General features: G+C 33.5%; 1 protein-coding gene across 4 annotated transcripts in view; it reads right to left on the bottom strand.

Moving 5' to 3' along the window:
* The window catches only part of Not1 (CCR4-NOT transcription complex subunit 1), a 42,644-nt gene that overhangs the window by 20,684 nt on the left and 8,653 nt on the right, over positions 1-13,307 (bottom strand). For all 4 annotated transcript variants that reach the window (XM_074118944.1, XM_074118945.1, XM_074118946.1 and 1 more), the window contains exons 13-25: positions 12,954-13,289; positions 12,705-12,841; positions 10,216-10,340; positions 9,939-10,131; positions 9,684-9,860; positions 7,536-7,679; positions 7,276-7,455; positions 4,881-5,108; positions 4,658-4,792; positions 4,348-4,498; positions 1,800-1,936; positions 1,575-1,715; positions 627-782 (exon numbers count right to left, since the gene is read on the bottom strand). In XM_074118944.1, the coding sequence (XP_073975045.1) occupies positions 627-782; positions 1,575-1,715; positions 1,800-1,936; positions 4,348-4,498; positions 4,658-4,792; positions 4,881-5,108; positions 7,276-7,455; positions 7,536-7,679; positions 9,684-9,860; positions 9,939-10,131; positions 10,216-10,340; positions 12,705-12,841; positions 12,954-13,289 (2,240 nt within the window). The remainder of the gene's footprint in view (positions 1-626; positions 783-1,574; positions 1,716-1,799; positions 1,937-4,347; positions 4,499-4,657; positions 4,793-4,880; positions 5,109-7,275; positions 7,456-7,535; positions 7,680-9,683; positions 9,861-9,938; positions 10,132-10,215; positions 10,341-12,704; positions 12,842-12,953; positions 13,290-13,307) is intronic.

The following is a 13,307-nucleotide window of genomic DNA, read 5'->3' as shown; positions in this document are numbered from 1 at the left end:
TTTTGGATATCAATGGTGCTCTTCACCACAAGAGCTTCTTATAGGAAGAGGAAATTTTTACAATGCAACCGTACACTGTATTGAGTATACAGTTATATGTATACTTCACATAGCATGTGAAGAGAATTGCGAAGGTTACAATGTCCTAATCCAACGAAACTCCTGATGAAGGGCTTCAATAGCACCCGAAACATTTAGATTTACTAAAGAAATTAATTTCTATAAAAAGACTTCTCCTCGCTTCTCTTCAAAATCTAAGGGCTGATTGATTATTCACTATCTTCCTTATTCTTCTTGTTCTGAAGAATGTTTCTCTCTAGGAAAATTCAACCGTAAAGATGTTAATATTTTCTAGCGAACGATGACCTACAAAATTAAAAGTGAACACCGAGCCAGGGGTTTAGAATTCCTTAATTATGTATTCTTATTCTTTCAGAAATAATTGATGGTTGAGGTTATGATTTATCCCAATGTAAAATAAAAAGGTCTTTCTGTAATGACCGATGTTTTTCTGTAAATTATAAATTTTGTAAGGATTCGTTGGCATTCAATTTTAAACCAAAATAATTAAGTGTAATACAAATTAATCTATGTAATATATTAATTTTTTATATTTATGTTATTACATGAAGTGCTGCCAGGAAATTAGCTTTGAGGTTGCTGCTAATGGACAGTAAGAGTTGATCACGACAGGTTATCATTGCCATGCCTGCAGTTAAATTTCGCACCATGTTATGGGCAGCAACTCTCATTCTATTCTCTTCAGGTTCTAGTGCAAAGTCCTGGAAAATTCAATACACAATTTACAAAAAATGTATCCATTATGAACTTATACAAAATTAGTATTTATTATTTTACAATAGTTTAAATCCACAGTTCTCAGTCAAGGACATTGAGAATATAATAAATACAGAAAAATGAACATAAATATTAAGCCCTCCAATTTTATAAGTTACTTTTTCTATTGCATTCTCTTTTCATAATACTATTTAAGAAGAACATCACTCCATCAAAAAAATTTAACTAAATAGAAACAGTTAAATTTGTAAAGGAATAAGTCCGTTTGTGTAGTGTTAGTGCAACAACATAAATGGAAATAAAGGCCCAATAATTTATCGTCTCCAGTTATAGAAAGAATTGATCAAATGCCAGCCAGTATAAGTTTCTGTAGAGTGCTAGATCCGCGAAGCCTTCTTATGGAATAACATAATTAGAAAATTTCTTGTATTATTGCAATTGTAAAAGTACTGCCCCACACTTTAGAGAGTGGTAGCTGTAATGATTGACTAAAAGATAAGCCACTAAAATCAAGTAACTTATTAATGCAAAAGATGAAGATATATAAAAAAGTTGAATTATTCCCTCTAGTTCCCAAAAAAACTGCGAAATGTTTTAGACCAGACAGTGTGGAAATGGCCTCCAGGATAAGACAAGATTTGCAGGGATTTTAACTTTTAATGTTAACTATTGGAAAAAAAAAAAACCTAGCTAATCTATATGGGAGAAAATGTTTTGTAATAAATATCTAAATTTAATGTTAATAGCAATAATATATGGCAAGATATGACATTCACCTTCTTGACAATTTGCTCTGTAGTGGTAGCGGCAATTTTCACTGCTCTATCTACTACAGGATGTATCCATTCTTGAACAGCTCTTTCAACTGCGGGTCTAATATATTGTTTCAACTGAGGGTGCGTTTGAAGCAATGTTAACTGTAACGGAAATATGAAAGTATTATGCAAATTATTGAATTAGAATAAAGAACTAAAATAATGAAATATTAAACACACAAATACCTGATTATTTATCATTATGTGAGGAGCTAAATTTGAAATACTAGATATGTTAATTTGGGTGTAACTAAACCTTGGTTCTGGAGGATTCAGTGGTGCTAAAGTTGGTGTACTATTTGTTATTCTCGGAGCAACCTCATCTGCAAATACAATAACAACATTCTCATATGTATGTTAATAACAATAATAACAAAATGTATCATTTAAAACTTTTTAAACTTTTTCCGTAGTAAAAAAAGTGAGTTTTACGATCATGTCCAATTTTAGAAAATGAGTTTCTTCCGAAAATACAGATTTTGAGGACTCCAGAACACGAAAAATTGTTATTAACGCTTTAAAGGAGGGTGGGAAAGAAGTTTTATATAATAATAATAATAATAATAATAATAATAATAAACATCACAATAATAAGAAAGTTGGTAGGACATCCTCTATTTACAACTCCAAGTTAAATCTCGCAAAACCTTCGGTTATATAGGAGCTGGCCGGCCTTAAGAACACGAGTCCTAACTTAGTGAATTCCTAAAGGAAATACACACCAAATGGAAAGATACAAGATCAACTGTTTACGGCTGGATCCAAGATAAATAATAGACGTGGTAGCAGCTAGTGTAACCCCCGGAGGAAAGTAATGGAAATGGTCAAGTTAGCAGATGCTGCACTTGTGTACACCTGTAAGTTTGTCGCCATCTTCGAGGGTTTTGAAGAACGACTGACTAATAATGTTACAGATACATCAATACGTACAGACAACCGGAGCGCACTTACTAAATTACGAAAGTACATTACACTAAATAACAAGTATCTGCCACCGTCATCCATACAGAGATTGTCTCAACATGTCATAAATTGAAAAGTAAGGATTCTTGTGTGGAGATGGGGAGATAAAGATATTAAAGGAAATGAAGTTGCTGATACGTTTGCCAAGAGAGTCACAGAAGAAGGCTAATCTTTAAACATTTAAATTCCTTATGGAATTTATTTGCAACAATTGTGGAGGGTCTGGAAAAGTGGCAAAAAGAAACCCTAAAGCCTTCAGTAGGATGAAAACCGTGGTTTAACAGGACTAAAGTTGTCAAAATATTATGCCGCATAATTCGTAGACTTACGGGAAATCATGGTATTTGCAAAGAATATTTAACCAAAATAGGAGTGAAGAATTCACCAAGCTGCACTCCTTGTGTAAATTATAGAGCATATCCTTATAGAATGCACAAAATATGATGCGGAAAAAGAAGAATTCCTTGAAAAAATTACGACACAGGCTGCGAAGCCGTTTCGCTATTAACAATTTTACCAATGTAGAAATGTACCGCCGAATGGTTGTAAAGTATTTAGTTGCAACCAATGTCAGAATATGAAAATCCTACGAAACTAGGTCTATTTCTTTTATCCTCTTTTTGTTTTATATCTTATTTTCTAGAAGTTCTGATTTATAGTACTCTCATTACACTAGTGATATAGGGTGCGAGGAATATACCCCAAATAGCTACTAATGACTGTTTAAGTGCAAGTTTTGTCAGACGCGTGTGTATTTAACTGGATGGATATTTATTGCAACAGTGCGTGATTTATCAGTTGTGTTAGGTATACGTTAATTTGGATTAATATATTGTATTTGTGTGTGAATGAAGTGTAAAGGATCAATGCCGGTCAGAGGTGGTAACTTCTGGTCAATGTAATATTTTGTGGCTATAGACGTCACAGCTGAGGGGGGGGAAAAATTCCTTGCATTTATAAGATGCAGGTAGAAGTACTTCATTCTTACCGAATCGTGAGAGCGGTCATACAAGAAAAGTGGCAGTCTCCCCATGAAATACATATACGTATAAAATATATTCTAGGAGGTTCTTGCAGCTTAAGACCAGTATTTCACAGAGCTTTCTGCAATGAGAGAGTTCGGTCCCGGCAAAGCACTAAAAATGGCTGTAGGTAACAAGGACCGTAGATATTAATGTACCTCAAATTTAAATTTATTTATTGACCTTTTCTCTAATTTCGTGTATTGTTTGACATACATGAAGGCCTGTCACTTATTCAAATGTATTTTTTGAGTAGTTGTAAAGGAAATATATCCGTAGTCGTTATTCTTAAGAGCTACATCCGAACAATATACGATTTTATCAGCTAGATAATAATTCCAAGGACCTCTTAAAGCATGGTAACAGAAGCAGTAAATAGCAGAATTCTAATGTTTGGACTCAAGTGGACAGTGATCGTGATAATGATCCTGTATTTTCATTGAATAAACTTTCGTTTAATTCCTGTATTTTGAGCAAAATGTGATGGGCTAATTAGTAATTGCAATTACGGTTAAATCATATTCAGCATGATTCATTTAAGAAAGCTGCATGAACACAAAATTGTTTAAAAAAAAAATGTTTATGTACCGTTTAATAGTCAAAAAATTTCTGTCAGATGTCCAAGCGATACTATTTTGATGTCACTATAAATTCCAACAATACATACGAATAAATAGTACTCTCATTACACACATATATGTATTGTTGGAATATATTGTATATATAATTAATAATATAGTCGAAGTTACCATTATGTGTCGGTGGAGGTTGAGTAGGAGTCTGCGGAGGTGGCACAGGAGTTGATATTTGTACTTCTGCTTTTATCTTTGGGGGTGATAACTGGTGTTCTAAATGTTTCATATTCTCAGGATCTTTCAAATAAACTTTAGGATGTAATTCCTAAAACAAAATTTAAAAATATTTAAGTTAACAAACGAAATAATTATAAATGTTTCATAATAATTAATTCATACATATTTTATTACATTTTTTTGGATTTAAAACCATTTATATTATATAAATAATTATTATTCACGAATATTAATACAAGACACTCACAGCAACATCAAGTAATAAGTTTTTACAAAGCACTTCAATTTCAAATTTCAAATTTAGTTTCAAATCAGGTTCTTGATGAAGTTCTGCTAAAACATTCATTATAGCAATTGTCCATGGGTTTGGAGGTTTAAAAACCTGTAAATAATGATTAGTTACTGATATTATATATATATATAGGAGAGAGAGAAATTTGAAGCAAAATTTTTACAAAAGAATTACTTACCCTACTTTTTGCACAAGATTCAAGTACTTTAGCGACAAAAGGAACAACATATAGAAGTTCTTGTTGGCCTTTGCTATAAGCTTCTACCAACAACGACTTTAAGTCTAGATCATTATGAAAGATGGGTTTATTTCTTCCTAATGTTAACATACCCAACCAATGGCCAAGATTTTTTAGAAGTGATCGATCAGAGAAGTTTGCAATGCCTTTATCAGAACGAAGCAAAACCTGTTAAGACAAATTAACGTAATATTACTTCAATTGAAATGTTTGAAGAGTGAGAAACTTAAAGAAAACAAAAATAAAATAAAAATAATAAATAAATAAAATAAAAATACCGATTAATGAACTTGCAATTTATGTTCTTAGTTTATTGTTCAAATGAGATAAAAATTTGGTGAAGTAGAATTCAGAAAAATAGTACTCAACTATAGAGGGCATTAAATGAATTTCGGGAGATTAAAAAAAAATCTCGAAGCGGGTCATAAAAGATTTAAATTAATGTTTCTTTCAAATTCGGAAATTTTGGAATATATTTGGTACCGCACATTCACTGAAATAAGAGTTTGGAAAAGAACCTCAAAACCCCTCCCTCGGAAATGACTGAAATTAATTTTCTTAGAAAAATGTTTCAAATAAAAGTAGTTAATATATGTACGAGGGTCGTTTGAAAAGTCCGTGCTAAGTCAAAGAGATAGCACCACTGGCGCGTATCGAGGTTAAGTTTAGTTAGCAGCATCTCTTGGAAGAACACACACCAAGTTTCAGCCAGATCGGTCTATTTCTTTGTGTTTGGCATTCGTTTGAATCGAGGAAGTCGAGTGATTTTCAAAAAATGGACGAAAAAGAATTTCGTGTGTTGACTACTTTATGAAAGGCAAAACGCCTCAGGAGACTAAAGAGAAGCTTGATAAACATTATGGTGACTCTGCACCTTCGATTAGAACAGTTTATAAGTGGTTTCAAAATTTTTGGAGTGGCCATATGGACACAAGTGACGCTGAACGTTCTGGACGCCCTGTTGAGGTTACTAATCCAGAAATCATTGATAAAATCCATGATATGGTGATGGATGACAGAAGAGTGAAGGTGCGTGAGATTGTTAGTGCTGTGGGCATCTCGAATGAACGGGTACATAATATTTTGCATCAACATTTGGACATGACAAAGCTATCCGCAAGATGGGTGCCGCGATTGCTCACGCTTGACCAAAAACGAAATCGTGTGAAGTGTTGCAAGTACGGTTTGCAGCTGTTCCAGAAGAATCCGCAGGACTTTAAGCGTCGTTTCGTCACTGTGGATGAAACATGGATACATCACTACACTCCTGAGACCAAAGAACAATCTAAACAATGGGTTACCAAGGGGGAATCTGCGCCAAAAAAGGCGAAGACCGTTCCTTCGGCCGGAAAGATTATGGCGACTGTCTTTTGGGATTCGCAAGGAATAATCCTCATCGACTATCTGGAAAAGGGTAAAACTATTACAGGTGCATATTATTCATCGTTATTGGACCGTTTGAAAACCGAGCTGCAAGAAAAACGCCCACGATTGGCCCACAAAAAAGTCCTTTTCCATCACGACAACGCACCAGCTCACACCTCAGCAGTTGTGGTCGCAAAATTAATGGAAATAGGGTTCCAACTCGTCTCACATCCCCCCTATTCTCCAGACTTGGCTCCCTCGGACTACTATTTGTTCCCCAATATGAAGAAATGGCCTGCGGGAAAAAGATTTTATTCAAACGAGGAGGTGATTGCAGAAACGAATGGCTATTTTTCAGACGGACAAATCCTATTATTCGGAAGGGATCAACAAACTAGAGCAGCGTTGGACGAAGTGTATAAGCCTAAAAGGAGACTATGTTGAAAAATAAAAAAGGTTTACCCCAAAAAATTAAGTAGTTTTTATTTTTGCACGGACTTTTCAAACGACCCTCGTATATGCACATATGTATAAACATAATGAGTCAGTTTAAATAAAATGCTAGTATTCTGAAACAATATTTAAAAAGTGAAAAAATCTATTTTTAAAGTACACTTGTTATAGGGAAAAACCGTTAAATCAGGTATCCCCCCCCTGGGGGTGAGCAACTGCAACAGTTGGATTCAAAATATTTTTTAAAAAGCAATGAATTTTTCTTCAAAAACTACTATTTCAATCTTAAAATATATACTTCCTGTAAAAGCTGTGACCAAAAATTTGACAGTTGCAGAACTTCTCCTTAAGAGAATGTAAAATAGTATAAAATTGATGCGTAGACTAATTTATTACCGAAAAATATATCAAATTTTCCCTAATGCCAATTAAAAAAAAACAAAAAGAAAACTAGATAGTCCTAACTGTTCAGGCACACTTTTCTCACATAAATATATAATAAAAGGGAAATACTTACACGAATGTTTCGAAAAGTTTCTTGCAATACTAGCTTGTTAAGTTCTGGTACCTTTAAAACATCTAAAAAATTGGAATAGAGCACATGGAAATTTAATTCAATACTTGCTCTTTTCATTACAAGATATTGCGCCATCCAGGCATAATATTCTTCACTAATCAGTTCTCTTAATTCATCACACTGAAATATAAATATAAATATATATATTAATATTTTTGTTATTACTTCTTTATTTTGTTTTGATAAACAAAAATCGTTACCTTAGTTGGCAAGTTTAACTGGCTGAGATTATTAAATATGAATGCAACTTTATCTTGCAACGCTTCAGGAGGGGCTACCATTTTTTCTTCCTTTTCAGTAGCCACCAAAAGAGTATCAATATTTGTAGCATTTGCAATGGAAGGCTATTAAAACAGAATAAGTTCCAATCATTTTTTAAGTAAAGAAAATAGTCGTAAAATTAATAAGCACAGTCTTAAATATCGAATCGATCGAATAAAAAATATTGGACGCGAAGAAGGTACCCTACCCCTAACGAAATTTCAAGTTTGAACGTACGGCGATTTTTCGTAAATTTATAGTTAATATAATTAAATAATAACGCAATAGTTACTCCAGTCGTGTTATCTTGTTTCCTCCAAATAAGCTTACTTTGACAGAGATTGTAACATTTTATAAAATATGAATAACTTAATAATAAATGAATATTGTTTTGCCTGTTGTCAGCAACGCGATGTGCCTCGGATGCCACTACAACAACACCAATCCAAGGAGCATACAATTGGAGGGTTTTGACCGCATATTCACTTTTCGATTTAAATTAAAATTTGACTTTACCGCATTTGATTTCATAACGGAACTAGTAACATTGATCCATGTTAGCTCACATAACTAACATGAAAATCGCAACGTTAGAGAGTTATCTGACCATAGAAATCTTACATTCGTAATTCTCAATTAAGTACTTCAAAAATCCAAATTTAGATTCACCTTAATGATTATTTTAGATTGTCATTGAATTCAACCAAAACCTCCTTAAAAATATCATGTAGTTATTAAAAAGGCAAGGATAAGCTTTTGGTGTCAGTGTACTTTGAAATTATATTTATGTAATGCCAACAATTTAGAAAAACTGCTGTCGTAAACACAGCTGACGAAAAACAGCTGCATTCAGAAAGCACACGGTAAATCTGCTTTTTTTTGTACATAGGCATATGTGTTGATAAAAATAAGAGAAATACTGTTGAAGAAATTATCGAAGAGGATGATGACTATATCAGCCCAAGTGTCCTCAGACGAGTTAATGAAAATTAGTCCAATAGTAAGCTAAAGGAAGGATAAAGTGACAAACGCATTTTTGATAAGAGTATGCAACCTGTAATCGGAGATGTTTGCCGCAACTGTCAGGACAGTAGCGATTTTCCAAACATGTGAAAAACTTCTAGAATACTTCCTACAGAGAAATCAGGAAAAGTCATGTAAATGATATTTTTAACTGGTGTTACATTAAATAAATATACTGTTTTTCAGATAAATAACTGTGTACGCTTATGTGTACACTGGAAACCATTACATGTAAACATTTATGGAACATGTAGATTCCAATTGTGAGAAGAAAACATACTTAAACGTAACAGACTATATCATAAAAACTAAATTAAGTAAATTTTAAATAAATTTGACATGACCGCAATACACCTTAACAGTAGAAGTAACAAGACATAAATAGAAGACAATTTTAATAAAACGGCCAAAAGAAGCATGAGCTAATGACAATCCTCAATTAATTCGAATCTAATTGAAAATTTCCTGTTGGGAAAAATCTATTTTACAAAGCATCAGCCATTTGAAAACTGGCGGAAAATTGAAGCACATGACTAAAGTAAAGTTAAACATTTTATTTTTCTGAGTTTCATCAGGTAAAGTAAACTGCTGATAGTTGGCTAATCTGCCCGTACAGAAGGTCACTGATAAGGCAGCTGTCACCTTAACCATAAGAAAATCCAAGGGCTGGAGGACTCGAACCCAGGAACCCTGTGTGGGTTGAAGTGCGCAATAAATTACCTTCCCGGTTATATAAATCAGAAAACGCTGAGATATATGCAGAAATGCTAATTTTGAGACGATTTGGTATGAATGGTGGACAACCCGTATAATGTTTTGAAATTAAATCGATTGATTTAAAGTAGAAAATATCCAATATTGTATCCCTATTTTAATAAAGTTAATTTCATAGAAACAAGATTTATTCCATTTTTATTTTTTTAAAAAAGACGTGTTGGTGGTACAATAATAAGCACTCAGTTAGAAACATGGACAGAGAACTCTTTAAACCTGCTTTGGCATCGCAGTAACTAAAATTATTGGACATTTCACTTCTTTAAAAAAAAAATTGCTTAGTTCCATACCCTTGAGGAAATTACTGATGTTGTGGTAGCCTTTGTAACAGCAACTGTTGTTGTTGTTGTTCCCGTCGTCTGAGTAATGGTTTTGTAAGCAGTAGTTACAGCTGATAATCCACCCGGTACGATAGGGCCTTGAGGACGATTAGGTGGTTCTTCAGATTGCAAGCCATACTCCAAATACTTACAGCCAAAGTTTGAACGTTAAATACGGAAAAAATAAATAAGTTACTCTACGCTAATAAAAATTAATTCTCATACCTCAATTAAATGGGCAGGAAAATGAGAAAAATGCGGAATGTTAACTATGTGTTCACAATATTTATGATATTCTTTAAGTCTTGATTTAAATCTATCTAAAGCGGCAATTCCAAAATAGAACATTTTACTATCATGAGATTTTCTTAGGGCATCAAGAACATAGCGAAGAGCCATTCCCAATTCTCTATAATCTCTGAAACATAATTTAATGAGGTCAAATGTATTACTGAAATTAATAAAGTGCAATAGTAATGGCAAACATAAAATAGTTACTCACGAAACGAGCCCTCGTTCAATAATTCCGCCAAATAATTGTGCAGTTATAAATAATTCTTTGTCCGGATATTGTGGAAAGAATTTGTACTCTTCAAATAAATTTCTTAACATACAATAAAACACATCCTGTAAAAATATAATAATTATTTGAAAAACAATGTAATAAGAGCGGATACTCAATGATTGCGTGCGACATAGTTAGCAACTTATTCCCGAACGAGTGGAATAGAGAGATCCTACCTTAAGAAAACGTTCTATACATTCCTGATAGAAACTTAGAGTGCAATCAGAATTCTCGCGTTGTGAAATGTTTATGACTTTCTCTTAAAGCAATTTTTAAAATTAGGACAAATTTTCTGAAAATTTTTGTTTCTATCAAAACCCAACATATTCTTACGACAGTTATTATCTTTTTACTCCGAAAAATACACTATACAATATGAGAAACTACTCTACAAAATGGAACTCACGTCTGATTCATTTTGAAGTCAGTGAGATGTAGGGAAAACACCAATCTATTTAATGACAATTGTTTAAGGTATGAGAAAGTGTTTTAGAATCTTTGGTTGGAACAGATTGACGTAGAGGGGTCTAAGCTGTTTTCTCAACAATCTAAGATACTAATTGGGGATCCTTCAAGGACAACATTGAAATGTGTTGTTCTTTCACGGACATATCGCAGGTTCCTGATTGAATGTCTCACTGGATAGAGTGAAGACTCTATATGACCTCTTCAGAGTAAGTTACAGAGAGGAAGAAGCACCAATAAATCTTTTAAGTGACAGTTTGAGCTGGGATGAAATCAGGTTTAGCATCATGATAATGATTGTGGAAGGTTTCCATTATTATTATTATTATTATTCTGGTCGCTCGGACCCCTTTAAGTTTTAGGTGGAACACCCCTGAGTCTGGGCTCACGTCCTTCTTGGGCTATTTGGGCCTGAATAGTTCGAGTATATTCCTCCGCATAGAAAAGTAATACCAACTCTCTCAAATAATACATATGTATCGGAAAATTACAACATGGAGAACAGGCGATTGCTCTTTGATTCAGCAGGTAAAACTACGTTCCCAAATAATTTGAAAATCAATATCATTTTATAGATTGCAAGGAATTATTTCAAATGAACAAACTTATTTAACTTTTTCTACAAAGATGCTTCTTATAAACGTGTACAAATTTATTTTTAAAATCAAATTCCAGTTCAACAATCTTTCATTAAACAGTGCAGTAAGAGCGAGAATTTATACTTCATCCCTACATTTGAAATATGTTTTAAGAATTATACAAATGACCAGATGAGTCGGATGCCTAATTTGGTTGCTAATGAACTTATTTGTAGAGATATTTATTGGTCTACGAGAAGTAATAATTGTGCAGAATGCTTTTCATAATACAGATACAAATGATAAAATACATAGCAACAATTTGGAATAATAGGATGAAAAAATAAATGCCATTTCAGTCCATGAACAGACAAGACAGAAGACACACCAACCCTGAAATGTAAAAGCATTACTTTCTAAACTAGCCCTGAAGATGACCTAGCCCCTAGGTCGAAAGCTCGGCAAAATAAATTTTACTCGACTGAAATGGCATTTATTTTTTCATTCTATTGAAAGTATAAATCAGTCACCAAAAACAATGAACTACAATTTGGAAATTAAAAGGATTACCATGTTTAATGGATGTAAACAGGAAATGCGTCGTAAGGGTCAAGAATATATCTCTATATTTATAGTACACTAAACTGAAGCGCCGACTATGTAGACCAGTTAATGTCGTGAAACATTAAAAGTACGTTGTGTGTTATTAAAATTAATTACACAATGTAATTTAAAGGACACGGAAATTTGACTGCTACCAATCAAAAAAAGAAATAGAAATTTTCAGTTCTTTAGGAAATTCTCATCACTGTTAACATCATTTCGAAAAAAAAGAGTGAAGAATAGCGTATGGCAGATGGCACTTCATGTTTAATTAGAGATAACAAAAGCCAATTTGTAAAAAACTTCAGATATCAAAAGCTTAGTAAAGTTGCTCTTCTATTTAACCGAATACTTTCAAACTTCTATATATGCACATTAAATATGAAATACATCGGTTGAAAAAGCGTATTATTTACCATAAAGGGTTTTTATTTAGTTGTTTTTAATTAAATAAGAATGTAAATGTTTAAAGAAAACAGTTTATTCAACAGTTGATCCACGAGAAAAATCTGTTAAGTTGCACAACAGGTTTTATGGAGTGTCAAGAGCTTCTACTATTCCTCCCACGAAATATCAATTGGACTTACCAACGAATTTTCGTTTTGGAGACATTTTGTTAACAAAGAAATACATCCAATTCGCTAATTACATATTTTTATTTTTACAGGACTCTAGATGTATTCTCGATGAAAATTCAATTTTCAATATTTGATTAGGTAGGTAATAATTCTTTTGAAATTGTTAAATATCACAGAAAACAATGCACTACTTGGCCCTTACCCTTTCTCGTTGTTTGGGGGATTCTTGGAACTTTTTAAGCATATCCAGGACTTCGTCAATAGATATTGTAGGATGTGGCGGGTGATTGTAAATGCGCTGAAAGTAACTATTTGCTTCATCTTCAATATCTTTGGCGACTAAACAATGTAAGAGGTAATTAGAAAAGACAACAAAAGAAAAAGTGATATAATCCAATGTTTTCTACTAATTAAAGTGTCATAACCTTCCTATTTTCCATAGAATACTCACAAATTCTGGTTTTTTCAATCGGCTGTTGCTGTTGCTGTTGCTGCTGCTGCTGCTGTTGCTGCTGCTGTTGTTGTTGCTGTTGCTGCTGCTGCTGTTGTTGCTGCTGCTGCTGTTGTTGTTGCTGCTGTTGTTGTTGTTGTTGTTGTTGCTGTTGCTGCTGCTGCTGCTGTTGTGTCAGCTGCAAACGAGCCATAGCAGCGGGAACACCAACACTAACCTGAGGGCCGACTAGAGGACCAGGGGCACCAAGTTGCATCATTGGTGGAAACGCTGGAGATTGCGAAGCCGCCATAAGTCTAGAAGGGGAACCAGGGTTTGATACTAATTGACCAAGCCCTAAAAGAAAAAAAAAAA

The sequence above is a fragment of the Rhodnius prolixus genome, unplaced genomic scaffold (genome assembly GCF_049639745.1).
Source record: "Rhodnius prolixus isolate KJV_2025 unplaced genomic scaffold, Rpr scaffold_2, whole genome shotgun sequence".
In the NCBI taxonomy this organism is placed as follows: Eukaryota; Metazoa; Arthropoda; class Insecta; order Hemiptera; family Reduviidae; genus Rhodnius; species Rhodnius prolixus.
Note: the sequence above shows the minus strand (reverse complement) of the source record. Positions and strands in the feature narration are given on the sequence as shown.